The sequence below is a fragment of the Panthera tigris genome, chromosome D4 (genome assembly GCF_018350195.1).
Source record: "Panthera tigris isolate Pti1 chromosome D4, P.tigris_Pti1_mat1.1, whole genome shotgun sequence".
NCBI classification, from domain to species: domain Eukaryota; kingdom Metazoa; phylum Chordata; class Mammalia; order Carnivora; family Felidae; genus Panthera; species Panthera tigris.
This window is the reverse complement of record NC_056672.1, coordinates 71196107-71210775: the sequence shown is the minus strand read 5'-3', so window position 1 is coordinate 71210775 and position 14669 is coordinate 71196107. Positions and strand designations below refer to the sequence as shown.

The 14669-nt window shown below is 40.9% G+C and overlaps 1 protein-coding gene across 5 annotated transcripts in view; it reads left to right on the top strand.

Annotated features, from left to right (window-relative positions):
- Positions 1 to 13589, top strand: part of ECPAS (Ecm29 proteasome adaptor and scaffold) — a 103525-nt gene extending 89936 nt beyond the window's left edge. For all 5 annotated transcript variants that reach the window (XM_042965169.1, XM_042965168.1, XM_042965170.1 and 2 more), the window contains 12 exons: positions 281 to 347; positions 1177 to 1268; positions 1349 to 1415; positions 1652 to 1843; positions 2445 to 2653; positions 3461 to 3504; positions 3601 to 3793; positions 6766 to 6904; positions 8869 to 8974; positions 9424 to 9512; positions 12045 to 12116; positions 13433 to 13589. In XM_042965169.1, coding sequence (XP_042821103.1) covers positions 281 to 347; positions 1177 to 1268; positions 1349 to 1415; positions 1652 to 1843; positions 2445 to 2653; positions 3461 to 3504; positions 3601 to 3793; positions 6766 to 6904; positions 8869 to 8974; positions 9424 to 9512; positions 12045 to 12116; positions 13433 to 13572 — 1410 coding nt within the window. In that variant the 3' untranslated portion in view covers positions 13573 to 13589. The remainder of the gene's footprint in view (positions 1 to 280; positions 348 to 1176; positions 1269 to 1348; positions 1416 to 1651; positions 1844 to 2444; positions 2654 to 3460; positions 3505 to 3600; positions 3794 to 6765; positions 6905 to 8868; positions 8975 to 9423; positions 9513 to 12044; positions 12117 to 13432) is intronic.
- Positions 13590 to 14669: the final 1080 nt, after the last annotated feature.

Below are 14669 nucleotides of genomic sequence, written 5' to 3'. Positions count from 1 at the left end.
GTGGCCAAGAGGACATGTTACCGTCCTGAAAGACTGTACCAGTTTTCTTTCTTACTTGCAATGTATGTGAGAACACACATCTTCCTACTGAAAGCCTTGAAAAAGATCTTTGCATTGCTAATTTAAAATAAGGACCTTCCTCTTTCCAGATTGAATCCTGCAGGGACTGTTAGGCTTCATATATTCCTCATCTTTAAATCATTGACACCTAAGACAAAGGGTTTGAAAGAAAGAACGTTGTGACCATCAAATTTAGACCTTTGCCTTTGTAACCCTGTAGGGAGGCTGTGCCAGTGTCATTGTGTCATTAACTACTCAGTGTCCCCAGGACCTAACACCTTACTCAGGTGAGTTTGTCAAAACCTTGTGTGGTGACATTTTGGTATGGCCATGTCTTGTGTGACAAGGTTTTTAAAAAAAATTATTCAGACACGCTTGTGATCTTCTGTATGGTTTTTCTCCCTTTGACCCCCCCCTTTCTGCCTTTGTTTCTTTGTTTGCAACAAGGTGCAAGGATGATCAAGTTTAGTTAGTGTTCACTGTTTTATAAGTATTGGATCATTTCTTACTGGTATAAGGAGGTGAAAGTATCTGCCATTTTGTAGGATTTGTTTACCACTTATGTCTATTTTTTTTTTTTAAAGTTTATTTATTTTGAGAGAGAGAGAGAGAGAGAGGGAGAGAACAGCAGGAGAGGGGCAGAGATAGAGGGAGAGAGAGAGACTCCTAAGCAGGCTCCATGTTGTCAGCATGGAGCCTGATGTGGGGCTGGAACTTATGAACCATGAGATCATGACCTGAGCTGAAATCAACAGTCAGACGCTTAACTGACTAAACTAACCAAGGTGCCCCTTTTTATGCCTAATTTTGTGTTAGCATTTTTCTCTTCTCAGATTGCCTTCTACATGGAGCAAATGAACTTTATAGTACCTAGCTCTCATTTTTGCAACGTTTCCTACAGTATTCTAGACACAGATTGTTTAATTTTATATCAGGCAAAGGAAACAAGTGGATAGTACAAATGTAACATACTTGGGTTCCAAACTAGCTTGGAATAAATCAGATACTAATTACAGGATTAAGTTTGTTTTTGTCCTGGGAACAGAGCAGAATGTTTTTCCCTGTTGTTTCTGATAGGTAAACAAGTGTCATGTGTTTCTCCGTTACTTCTGATAGGTAAACTTATGAGTGCTTTGCTTAGTGGCCTGACAGATCGGAACAGTGTAATTCAGAAATCCTGTGCATTTGCCATGGGCCATTTAGTTCGGGTGAGTTGAATTTTGTATTTAATTAAGTAATTATACTTTGGTAATTATAAAGGAATAAATAGGGTTGCTTTCTCTCTCAGACTTCACGGGATAGCAGCACTGAGAAACTCCTACAGAAACTCAATGGCTGGTACATGGAGAAAGAAGGTACCTTTCTTTTCCTCTTCTCTACTATTTTTAACTTAGATGTTAGCAATCTAGGAACACAGTACAAATCAGGTCTTGCCCTCTGATATTATGCGCTTTGCTTAGGAACATTTCTGACTGGTTTTACGGATTTGTTTTGCCACGGTGCAAGCTGAGCTAGTAGTCTGTTGAGATCAGTCACCCTGACTGACAGCAGTAAGCATGATGAAGATTATGGTGTTTCTGCTCCTCTTTAGAACCCATCTACAAGACCTCTTGTGCTTTGACTGTTCATGCTATTGGACGATACAGCCCGGATGTATTGAAGAACCATGCCAAAGAAGTTCTGCCTTTGGCATTTTTGGGCATGCATGAAATTACTGATGAGGAGAAAGCAGAGAAGGAAGAGTGTAACTTATGGACTGAAGTGTGGCAGGAAAATGTACCTGGTTAGTAAACAGTGCCTGTGAATTAAACCTGTTTCTTAAAAACCACAGCTGGGGTTTTACTCTTACTTTTCATCTATAAACTCTTGTAGTTACTTTCCCAGGACTTTAACATCATGTGTCCCATTTGGTTTTAAGCCTGTCCAAATTGCTACGTTCTCAAGGTTGGCCCTCAGACCTCTTTGCTCTCTGCCCTCATTGCTGCCCACGTAACAGAACAGAACTCTGCCCAAGCAAAGTGGAGCTGTACCTATTTGAGTTGGGAGTGAATGGTGATTTTATGTTGCCTTAGTGTATTATTTCAGAGTAATGCTTCTTCATTCTGTACTTCACCTTCACGTGTACAAATGGATGGTGACCATTTGCATGACACCCTCCTGTGGGCATATTCAGGTTTATAAAGTCTTACTGTTATAAAGGTATATCACGACACTCCAACACTCCCCTCTTTCTCTCTCTTTCAGAGAGTGGTATGATGTAACTGTTGAGAACATTTATTGCTGATGGTCACTGCCTTTTTCTTTTTCAGACTTAGAAAAAAGTTGATTTTTTTTTTTTTTTTGGTCATTTAAAAGTTGCTCTAATTTTGCTTTTCATAACCTAGGTTCCTTTGGTGGCATTCGGTTATACCTGCAGGAGTTGATTACCATTACCCAGAAGGCTTTGCAGTCCCAGTCCTGGAAAATGAAAGCCCAGGGTGCAATTGCCATGGCATCAATTGCAAAACAGACCAGCTCCCTAGTACCTCCATATCTGGGAATGATCCTGGCCGCATTACTGCAAGGCCTGGCTGGAAGAACATGGGCAGGAAAGGTAAAGGAACCATTCATGCCCAGTTAAATTGAAGGTATCCTTAAAGGATTATGATTTCATCTTTCATTTTCCATAAAAATTAGAATCTGCTTTTGTGGGATGTCAGGTGGATTGTTTTATCTGAACCAGTTTTTCTAGCCAGTGGGAAGCTCTGTGTAAACTTGGCCTGATTAAATATGATGTTTCATGAAAGTGTAACCCACATGTTTTTGAATACTGCATAGTAATGCTGGAGATTGATTTTTATCTATCACGTTTAGCTTTCCAAGAGAAGTCTTAAATCACATGGTTGGCTGTTTCATACCTGGTGACCTCGTGAACAGATCAGGATTTGGCACACGTGAAATTGAGTAGAAAGCAAGCTGTGCCTAAACCTGGAGCTGAGGGTGCCCATCGCCGAGGCCTGTGAATTAGTCACTTCATACACACGGGTGATAGTAGATTACTTAGAGTGAACACTCAGCGGGGAACATGACATGTGGCAGCATGTAACAGTCGACTTGCTGTGGTCACAGTCAGTGGCGGCCAACACAGTACTGTAGAAGAAGTGCTGGACTGGGACTTCTGTGATTGACCTTGGACAAGTCAGGTCTCTAGGCTTTCTAAAGTGGAGATGAAGACACTTGTCCTCCCTCTGTGGTTTGTAGTAAAACTCTGTGGATGTGCTTGTTAAATAGTAAAGTGTGTTAAAGATACTATGACTCTGGCTAAGTTATTAAATACTCCTCAGGTAATGCAGTCATCGTATATAGAATGTCAATGACACACATGTGCTTAACAGTATTCCCTCATCTTTCAACCCTTTAGGAAGAGCTGTTGAAAGCCATTGCCTGTGTGGTGACAGCATGCAGGTAAATGTTCATCCAGTGACGATGCCATTTCTTAAACAGAATCCGAAAGCTGCATTCCTTACTAACTGTCCTAATTCTTTTGTGTGGATCCTCTAGTGCACAGCTGGAAAAGCCTGTGCCCAATCAGCCCAGCACAAATGAAATTCTCCAGGCTGTTCTGAAGGAGTGTTGCAAAGAGAATCTTAAATATAAGATCGTAGCAATCAACTGTGCGGCGGATGTCTTAAAGGCCACCAAAGAAGACAGATTCCAGGAGTTTTCGGACATTGTCATACCTCTCATCAAGAAGGTAACGACCACCTGTAAACCCTTCTGGTTTATTTTATTTTATTTTATTTTATTTTATTTTATTTATTATTTATTTTTAAATTTATTTTTTAACATTTATTTATTATTGAGAGAAAGAATGTGACTAGCGGAGGGGCCAGAGACGGAGAGAGAGACACAGAATCCAGAGCAGGCTCCAGGCTCTGAGCTGTCAGCACAGAGCCTGATGTGGGGCTCAAACCCACGAACTACGAGATCATGACCTGAGCTGAAGTTGGACGCTTAACTGACTGGGCCACCCAGGTGCCCCCCCTTCTGGTCTAGTTTATAAAAACTAAATTTAAAAAGATTAAAAAGAAAAATTTTTAAAATTTTGAAACTTAAAAACTTAAAAAATTTAAAAAGAAGGGAAAGAAAGGAAGATTTTCCACGTACCCTGTTTACATATTTTATTAGGATTAGTGTAACTGCAAATAGCAGAAAATCCTGCAATATCATGGCCTCAAACAAGATAGATGATTTTCTGTCACCTAGGAAGCTAGGCATTCTGGCTGATTATGCTGTGAGCTCTGCCTTCCCTACAGTGTGCAGGTGTAACTGCCTTCCAGGCGGGTGGTGGCAGAGGAGATGAGGAAATGATGCAGGATCCAAGTAGGCATGGCCATTCTCTCTCAAGGAGAGTTCTTGGACACTTTGTGGCACTTTGACTTGTATTTCCTGGTACTTAGCTAGGTGGCCACACCTGGCTGCGACAGAGGCTAGGAAAGGTAGTCTTCTAGGCGTCCATTTGCCCTTCATGGGAGAAGGGGAGAGTGTGTGTTTTGTTTTGTTTTTTAAACAGAGCAGAAAGAGCAGTTTATTGCAGGGATTTCAACCCGCAAGCTGAGAAACGCATGGCTATGGGAACAGTGAGTTGCAGGAGTGAATGTTGGAGCGAATGGACAGTCTCTAACATAGTGGTGATGTGCTTTTGCCTTTTATGTGTGTGCAGAAGCCATCCTAGTCATCCTAGAATGAAGACAGGGAGGTCAGTGTGTCACTCTTTTGTTGTTTTAATTTTTTAATGTTTTTAAAAAAATTTTTTTAACGTTTATTCATTTTTGACAGAGACAAAGTGTGAGTGGGGGAGGGGCAGAGAGAGAGTGGGAGGCACAGGATCTGAAGCAGGCTCCAGGCTCCGAGCTGTCAGCTCAGAGCCCAATGCAGGGCTCGAACTCACAAACCCCGAGATCATGACCTGAGCCGAAGTTGGACACTTAACTGACTGAGCCACCCAGGCGCCCCAGTGTTTGTTTATTTCTGAGAGAGAGACAGAGTGAGAATGGGGGAGGGGTGGAGAGAGAGGGAGACACAGGATCTGAAGCAGGCTGCAGGCTCCAAGCTGTCAGCACACAGCCTGACACAGGGCTGGAACCCACAAGCCGTGAGATCATGTCCTGAGCTGAAGTCAGACACTTAATTGACTGAGCCACCCAGGCGCCCCCTCAGGGTGTCTCTGTTATTTGTCTCTACTGTATATTGAGGGGACTTTGATAAAAAAGACTTAGGTGTCATTTGGAAAATGAAGTACGCATTTTTGGAGATTGGACACTGGTTCAGAGAGAAAAAGGTTATGGCTTATCATTTTTTAAAGAAACATGAAATGTTTTAAATAGGATTTGTATTTCTTGTGTTGCTGCTCATTGGTTTTCTTTTAACAAAAAGCAGTTTAGATAATTTCTGTTATATACTGATATATGGATATACATGGATTTAGGAGACTGTGTTTTAAATACATTATTTCACCAGCTAGCTGCATGAGTCACCTCTCAGCTTGTTTCCCTTTCTTATTAAGAAAGAGTTTGGATTTAGATGATTACCAGGTTCTTTCATTTTTAATCCCATGACTCAAATGCAAATCTTTTTGTATTCTTAAAATACTACATATACAGGGGTGCCTAGGTGGCTCAGTCAGTTAAGCATCTGAGTCTTTTTCTTTCTTCTTTTTTGTTTTTGAGAGAGAGAGGGTGCAAGTGAGCGAGAGGCAGAAAAAGAATCCTATGAGGGACAGAGAGAAGTGGGGTTCACCCGAAGTAAGGCTTGAGCTTACCTGAAGGTGGGGATCATGCTCACCCGAAGTGGGGCTTGAACTCACGAACCGTGACATCATGACCTGAGCCAGAGTCAGATGCTTAACTGACTGAGCCACCCGGGTGCCCTTTTTTTTGTTTGTTGTTTTGGTTTTTTTTTTTTTTTTTTACAGTTTATTTGAGAGAGAGTATGTGAGCATGCGCATGCACGCAGGGGAGGGGCAGAGGGAGGGAGAGAGAGAATCCCAAGCAGGCTCCCTGCTGTCAGTGCAGAGCCCAGATAGGGAGCTCGATCTCATGACCGTGAGATCATGGCCTGACTGGAAATCAAGCGTTGGATGTTTAACTGACTGAGCCACCCAGGTGCCCCATGTGTCTCTCTCCTTTTTTTTTTTTTAATCTTTTTTGTTTTTATGTTTCATATTATTTATTTTTGAGAGAGGGAGAGAGGGACAATGTGCGAGCAGGGGAGGGACAGAGAGAGAGGGAGACACAGAATCTGAAGCAGCTCCAGGCTCTAAGCTGTCAGCACAGAGCCCGACGCAAGGCTTGAACTCATGAACCGTGAGATCATGACCTGAGCCAAAGTTGGAAGTCTGACTCTTGATCTCAGCTCAGGTCTTGATCTCAGGGTCGTGAGTTCAAGCCTGCATGCCCAGCGTGGAGCCTACATAAAAACAAACAAAGCTACATATACAGCATATTTTTCACCTTTTCATACAGATTGCTTTAAAGGATTTTCCAAATTTATTAGAGAGGTGTAGTATTTCTGTAACAAATTCTTTTTCCAAAAAGGAAGACTCATGATAGAGAATTTAGCATTTAATTCTCAGTTAACATTTCCTACTGTGGTACCCTGGTTGTTTTTGTAGTACACCTGTAACTCAGAAGGAAAAAAATTAAAATTTGCTTTCTTATATCCTAGAACTCACCTGAGAGCACTGGCATTCGGACAACCAAAAACGAAGATGAGAATGAGAAGGAGAAGGAGCTCCAGCTGGAATGTCTGCTGGGAGCCTTTGAGAGCCTGGGCAAAGCCTGGCCCCGGAACATGGAGACCCAGCGTAAGCACTGGAATCTGCGCGTGAAGTGCTGTAACCAGAGGTTACTTGGTGGGAACGAGGATGTTCTGTGTGGCAGTTGGTAGTTGTTGTTGCTTGCGGAGTCTGATTCATAGTAGGGATTCACTGTAAACTGTCCTCCTACCTCCGCAAACAGTCTCGTGGACACCCGTGTAGGGTCTGCGAGGGCTCCCGCCACGACACAGTAAGACACACTGGGCGTACTAAACAACGGAAATTACTTTTTCCCAGTCCTGGAGGCTGGAAGGCTGAGATCGAGGTGTTGGCAGTGTGGGCTCTTCTGTACCCTCTCTCCTTGGCTTGTAAATGACCATCTGTGTCTGTGTCCTAACCTCTTCTTATAAGGACACCAGTCAGACTGCATTGAGGCCCACCCTAATGGCCCCTTTGAAGATCCTGTCTTTCAATACAGTCACATTCTGAGGTACTTGGGGTTAGACCTTGAACTGATGAATTTGGGGACACAATTCAGCCCATGACAATCATGATAAATTTTATGTATTTTGACCATAAGAAGAATTGTTACTCTTTATGGTGCTCTTTTCTGGGGAATCCATAGAATTTATTAGTGAGCTCTTTTCTTCAAAACTAACGGCCTTGTTACCAAATCTTCAATAAACAGGTGAAATCTGTATTTCACTGAGAAACTTGGAACTTTTTGAGAGATTTTTTAAGTTGGATATATATTTCCAAAGGTTTAAGTGAAGAACCACTAAGCCTTTGCTCTTGATTTAAGTTGCAGTTAGTTCAGAGGGCCTCTTGGGATGACACTGTGCTCCTGAGTTTGCCTTATGCTGGTTCCTGCAGAGCACCCTGCTGAACATGTTAATAATCTTGGATACTGTATAGAATATTGTTGATTATTCAGGATTGCATATGTCTAAAATCAGACTTAAGATTGTCTTTGAGCCTTGGCTGTTCTTTGTGTGACCTTCATGCAGCATATTTGGTATGTATTGGAAGAATTTTCCATAAGACAGAGATTTGTTAAGTAGTCTTATTTCTTCATCTTATGTTACGGGCTGCAGTGAAAATCCACTTCATTTGACACCATTTGGACTCCTAACTTTTGCTTGATAGATAGGAAAAATTAAAGTAGGGAATTCTATAAAAAAGATCCCACACAAAGCAGTACATTAATTATAGTGTAGGGCAATGGAATGTACATTCATTTGCTAGTTATTGAGGAGAGGGCCAAGGTCTGAGAATTTAATTGTTTCACATTGGCTTCTTATGTACATCTTACTCATAATGTAGCATCTACAATTCCTGGTTTATGTTTGTTTATGGTGGAGAAAGAAATTATAGTCTATTAGAAAACAAGTCAGGTGCAAAATTCTTTTAGATTTTTATCCCCATGCATCTTTACATTTGTGAATCATACTAAATTTGACAGCATTTAAAAAATAACTACTTTGTTGAGTTTTATCCTCCTTTTCGTCATTGAGCGTATTATTAATGATGTAATTATAACAAGTGCAGTTGGCATAACATGTTGGGAATAAAGCATTGTTGTCTCTTGATAAGCCTATAATATGCAGGAGCTTGTGAGTGTCCAGAGAGGAGTTCCCTGCCTCCAGAGTTCTGCTTTCTTTGGCTGTGACTCAGGGTATTTTACAGGGAAAGGGAGTGTGGTTAAGATTCTCTGTTAGTTCCTTGGAGAAGGATATTGCCTTGAAAACGAACATTTATGAGCAGTTACATAGGACCCTGGATGGGGGGATGTTTCTGGTCTGGGAAATTTGGGAATTGGGCACAAAGTTACGCTGAAGTTTCTTGAGATTTCATGGCTTTAATTTAAAGGCATATGTTTTATTTTTTCCTCTTTCCTACCCTCCCAATCCTTCTGTGCTCCGGTTTCTGTCTGTCCCTCGTGTGTCCCTCTCTCACTGTGTGTCTTGTTCCTGCACTCTCTGTCTCGCTTTGTCTTGTTCTGTTTGCCCCAGGTTGTTACCGTCAGGAGCTGTGCAAGTTGATGTGTGAGCGGCTGAAACTCAGCACATGGAAGGTGCAGCTCGGAGTCCTACAGTCGATGAATGCCTTTTTTCAGGGGTAATTCTGCTTCACACACAGTTTAGTCATTTATTTTGCCTCCCGCATCCACTCAGCGTTTTAGATCTATTACAAGGAATTCTTTCAAATTTCATTAAAAAAATTTTTTTTAACGTTTATTCATTTTTTGATAGAGACAGACAGAGCGTGAGTGGGGGAGGGACAGACAGAGAGGGAGACACAGAATCCGAAGCAGCCTCCCGGCTCCAAATTGACAGCACAGAGCCTAATGCGGGGCTCGAACTCACAGACCGTGAGATCATGACCTGAGCTGAAGTCGAACGCCTAACCGACTGAGCCATCCAGGGGCCCCTGAATTCTTTCAAATTTTAAAACCAAATAGCTGAAGTGACATTGTAAAGCGATAACATGCAGATAGAAATTGTGCCAGAAAAGTATGGGGATGTTTCTTTAATAACTGGCGCTTGTATCTTGCTTTTATTGTACAGATTAATGCTTTTGGAAGAAGAACATGCAGATCCTGAAGCTTTGGCTGAAATTCTTCTCGAAACTTGTAAATCAATCACATATTCTTTAGGTGAGTGTGGTGAGCTGATGTGGATATAAGGAGTCCTAACCTTAGAGCTCGGGGAGTGGAGCTTCAGATACTCCCTCCCTTGTGCAAGGAGCCTCATTCACAGAACAGCTGCTGAACTACTTCATGTACTCGACATGTGTCCCCAAACTGTGGCATGTTACTCTGGAACTAACCCCTAGGTTAGGAGAACCTTTGTGATAAGTATTTTTATTTAACTTTTATTTGGAAAGAATTTCAAACTTACAGAAAAGTTGCAGAAATAGTGCATATAATACGTGTGTATCCTTTACGCAAGGTCACCTGTTAATATTTTGTCCCATTTACTTCATCATTTGTACTTCTGTGTACCTGTGTTTTTTCTTGAACCATTGACGGTATGTTGCTGACATTGTGCCCTTTTGCTCCTTAGTTTGCCACGTGTGCTCTTTGATGTAACACGTGCAGTTACCAGCTGTAGGGAGTGTAACACTGATGCAGTAAGTTTAGTCAGATTTTTACCATTCATATTCAGGGTTTTCAGTTGACTTAACTATGTTCTTTTTTTTTCTTAATGTTTTTATTTATTTATTTTTGAGAGAGAAAGAGAGAGCGTGCGTGCATGTGCGCAAATGGGGCAGGGGCAGAAGGAGAGGGAGAGAGAATCCCAAGCAGGCTCCATGCTGTTAGTGCAGAGATTGATCCCACGAACTGTGAGATCATGACCTGAGCCAAAACCGAGTCTGATGCTTAACTGACTGAGCCGCCCATGTGCCCTCAACAAAGTTCTTTCTCCCCTCCCATTAGTAAAGAGTCCAGTCCAGGATCATTTACTGGACTTGGCTGTCATGTCTTTTTAGTCTCCCTGAATCTGGAACACTTCCTCAGCCTTTCTTTATCTTACATGACATTGATAATTTTGAAGAAAAGTCTTCCCCCTTCCCCACTCCCCCCCCCCCCCCCCATTTTTAAAACTAGAATGTTTCTCACTTGGTGTTTCATGTTTACCGGTGACTAGATGCAGGTTATGAATTCCTGGCTGGGACACTCTGTGAGTGATGTATCCTTGCACTTCCAGAGGCACACAGTGTTCATCTGCCCTGATTGGTGATGTTAGTTTTGATCACCTCCTCAGGGTACTACTCACTTTTCTTTATTCTTTATTCTTTATTCTTTATTCTTTATTCTTTATTTCTTTATTCTTTATTCATTACTCTTTTTCTCCCTTGTGTCTGATAAACCCGTGGGAACACACTTTAAGACCATTCAAACAACCTGCTCCTCTTAACTATGTTTAACCAGCAGTCCCAGAGAAGGTACTTTAAGACCATGCAGATAAACCACCCCTCTTCAAAATATCCTCTTTGGACTTAGCATGCATCAAGGGTTTTTCCCTGAACCCTTTTTACGAGGTTTACGAGGTAATTTTTACGAGGTGTTTACGAGGGTGATTTTCTACCTCGGGGCACTTCCTTCACGTTTACCATGTGGCCATCGGCATCCTCTTATAAACAAGATGCCACCTCTCCCTCTCTTTATCTCATCAGTCCTGATTTGTGGATTTCCTTTTCCCCCCATTGGTTTATAATTAATTATTTTCCTTAAGTAATTTTTTACTCCGATGGTTCCAGATTTGGCTGGCGGAGGCTTCTTTAAGCTGACTCCTGGGTCTTACTGACAGGTCGCTAGCATCCTTTTAGGCACCTCTGTACTTTGTAGCAAAAAAAGGATGTTATAAGTTCATCTTGTGCTTTCCTTGCCTCAGGCTTGCTTGTCTGTTAATTTTTTTGGTAGACGGTATCACCCTGAACTAGATGCTGTGTCTAAAATAGACACTAGGGAAGCATGTTTCAGTTGCAGTTCATGGAGGTAGAATGCTTTTGAATAAGAACTGGCAGCCAAGGGGCGCCTGGATGGCACAGTCAAACGTCTGACTCTGGATACTGGCTGAGGTCATGATCTCATGGTTTGTTAGTTCAAGCCCTGAGTTGGGCTCTGCGCTGATAGTGTGGAGCCTGCTTAGGATTCTCTCTCCCTCTCTTTCTGCCCCTCCCCCGCTTGCATGCACACATGCTGTCTCTCTCTCTAAAATAAATAAATAAACATTAAAAAATGAAGGAAAAAAAAAAGGAACTGGCAGTGAAGACACAGGTGTCCTTGATTGTCCTTAACCCTCTGGGTTACTAATGTTCTCTGATAAAATGAGGAACTCATCATGTAAACCTAAATACCTTTCTCAGGTGTCATGTGAAGACAACTCTGAGATAGTGTCGTTTGATTTCTCACTTCTAAAACGGGTCCTTCAAATACTGGCATTGGTATATTTGGCTGACAGTTTGCTTTCTTTTTTTTTTAAAGTAAGAAATACGGACATGTAGCATATTTTAAGTATTTGATGATAATAAGCAAAAGGAAGCTTACTTAAGAACAGGTATATCTTTCTCTGAATTTATAATTTCTGAATATCTTTCTTCCAGTAACACTAATTTACTCTCGAAGGTTCTGTTTGTAAGGCATATAAAACAAATAACGTGAACTATCTGATTTTCTTCTTAGAAAATAAGACCTACTCATCTGTGAGAACGGAAGCTTTATCTGTGATAGAATTACTGCTTAAAAAACTTGAAGGTGAGCTCTTGATGGTTCTGATCAGGGGATCAGAAAGGCAGGATACTTTATGGCATATAGTTTAGGAATTTTTTTCTGTTTTTGTTTTTAATAAGTGTATAATCTATAATACAAATTAATACATGTGCATGTAAGTCAAATATACAAAGCTAAAACCTTTAAATTTTATTAAGTGTTTAAATTTGGTACTCTTATTTTATATACTTTTAATATATTATGAAGCCATAGCTATCTCGAGGGCTCTCTGTACATACACAAAGAAACAGTGACGCACTAGGGAGTGGAGTTGGGAAAACACTTTAACAGTTGAGTCATCAAATTTGATAGCAGTTTTCTTAATCCTATTTTTTCCCGTTTTTCTTTTTTTTTTCTTTTTTTTTTAAACCTTTTATCAAGAAGCAGATGTCTTCTAAAGGTCTGTTGTATCAGTGGTAAAAGAAAACCACTAGCATTTTCTCCAGTGGGGTTTTTCAAAAGGAGGCCTCTTTTCTTTTTTCTCTTTTTTTTTTTCATTTTTCTAACCCCGTAGGTTGAGAATGGAGAAGATGGAACAGTTTTCTCGAGAGTCTTAAATATTTTCTATTTCTCCTCTCTCTCTGCCTAGCAATTAAAGCACCCCTCCTAGGATTCCATGAAGCAGGCCTTTTAGACTCAGTAATGCTACACATCTCATAATCTTGTTTTTCCTTGTTGAAATAAAAGAGCTAGGAACTTAGTTGCATTACTGAATTTTCACAGTCAGATGTGTAGAAATAAATTCTAGATGAGGAAAACGAGGCTAAACAGTGAAACAACTTGTTTGAAACCACGTCACTAGAAAGTGGCAGAACCTGATAGACAAGATTGAGGATCTGGTATACTTTCTGAGTTTCTAAAATTTCCAGTATGTGTATAGATCTCTGGTGCCTTCAAGAAAGTCAGTCTGTTCAGACTGACTTTGCAATTGTGAAGTTTATTCAAGATTTTTTTACCGAGTGTGTTTTATAAAGACGGCTTTTGTGTTAAGTGGCTTGTTACTGTGTGCTTTGCCTTGATTCTTCCTACTTCCCGCTTTCCTCCAGCATCCTTAGATCCTCTTTGTTCCACTAGTGTGGGGGAGGGGGGGCAGAGGATGAAGTGCTCTGACATATTCTCGGGTTATTGTCAATAATTAGGTTTTGAGACAACTATTGAACCTGTTATCATATGTCAAACTGTCATCAGGGGGTTGCTTTGCATTTATTTGGGGGATACGCTCTGTGGAGGAAAAGCAGAAAGAACAGTTTGAGGGTTTTTTTGCTTGCTTGTTCTATAAAGATTCTTCTTTTTCCATTCAGAATCGAAACAGTGGGAAAGTTTGACATCAGAATGCAGAGTGCTCCTAATCGAGTCTTTAGCTACTATGGAGACGGACAGCAGACCTGAGCTGCAGGAGAAAGCATCATTACTGAAGAAAACACTTGAAAACCTGGAATAAATTAGAAGGAGAAGAAAGCAACAAGTGCCATGTTCATTGGGGGTTGAAATGGTGGTATTCTTTGAAAAACCAAGTGGGTAAAAGTAAAGATTAATCTGTAGCATGCATCATTCCTTGGCTGAAATAAAAAAAAAAAAATGCCTTAAATTTTGTTCCTTATTAGCTTTATTTTACTTGATTTTTAAAAGTGTCTGGGCTGAGTGAGCTTAATGGGACCTTGGATGTTTGAGAGGTGGTCAGAGGTGAAACTGATGGAAATAGTTATGAAAAGAATTAAGGCTGTAATTAAAGGAATAGGCAGAGTTGCAGAGCAAGCTGGATAAGAATCTTGGAACTGCATCCAAATTAAATAAGGTTATTTCAGGAAGGGACTCTGTAATTCACTTATTTTAGCCCCCTTGCTTTACACCTGAAGAAATAAGCTAGCAGATGACTTAGCTTCTGATCTGAAGCCTGTGCCAAGGCTGGGACCCAGGTGTTTGAAGACCTGCCCAGTATACTTCTTTTATAAGCTGCTGCCAATCAGTGCTACCCCTGGCCTGCCTAAGAAACTCCCAAGATGAGGTGTATACTATAGTCCTTGAACCAGAACTGAACCGACCCGTTATCTAAGTACTGTTGGATTCTTGAATTCAGAGGCTGAACGTTGTCTTGTCATTTGTTTAGATGATCGGTTTTTAGAAAATGATTGGTTACCATCTTTACGGGCTGAGAGACTTTGCTCTCCATGTGATAATTCTGATCGCCCTTTTACAGGCATGTGAAAGGAGATTAGGACAGGATTGCTTGTTCTGTCTGTATCTGTAGTTTGCGTATTTTGCAAAAGCCAAAAACCAACAACAAAATCGTGACTGCTCTGTTTTAGACCATTTATAATCTCAAAACTGTGAAGACAATAAATTGCCGCCCATTCTTATACTAACAGTATGACTCTAGAAATAGAAGGCAAGCGTCTTAATTAACCATTTGGGAATAACCTATCACTGAAAGTAAACAATTGCAGCTAGGGTTTCTTTTTTTGTTGTTGTTCTGCTCATACCCCTGCCAAAGGGTATAGGGTAAGGGGAAGAACCAAGTCTAACACAAGTGTTTATGGT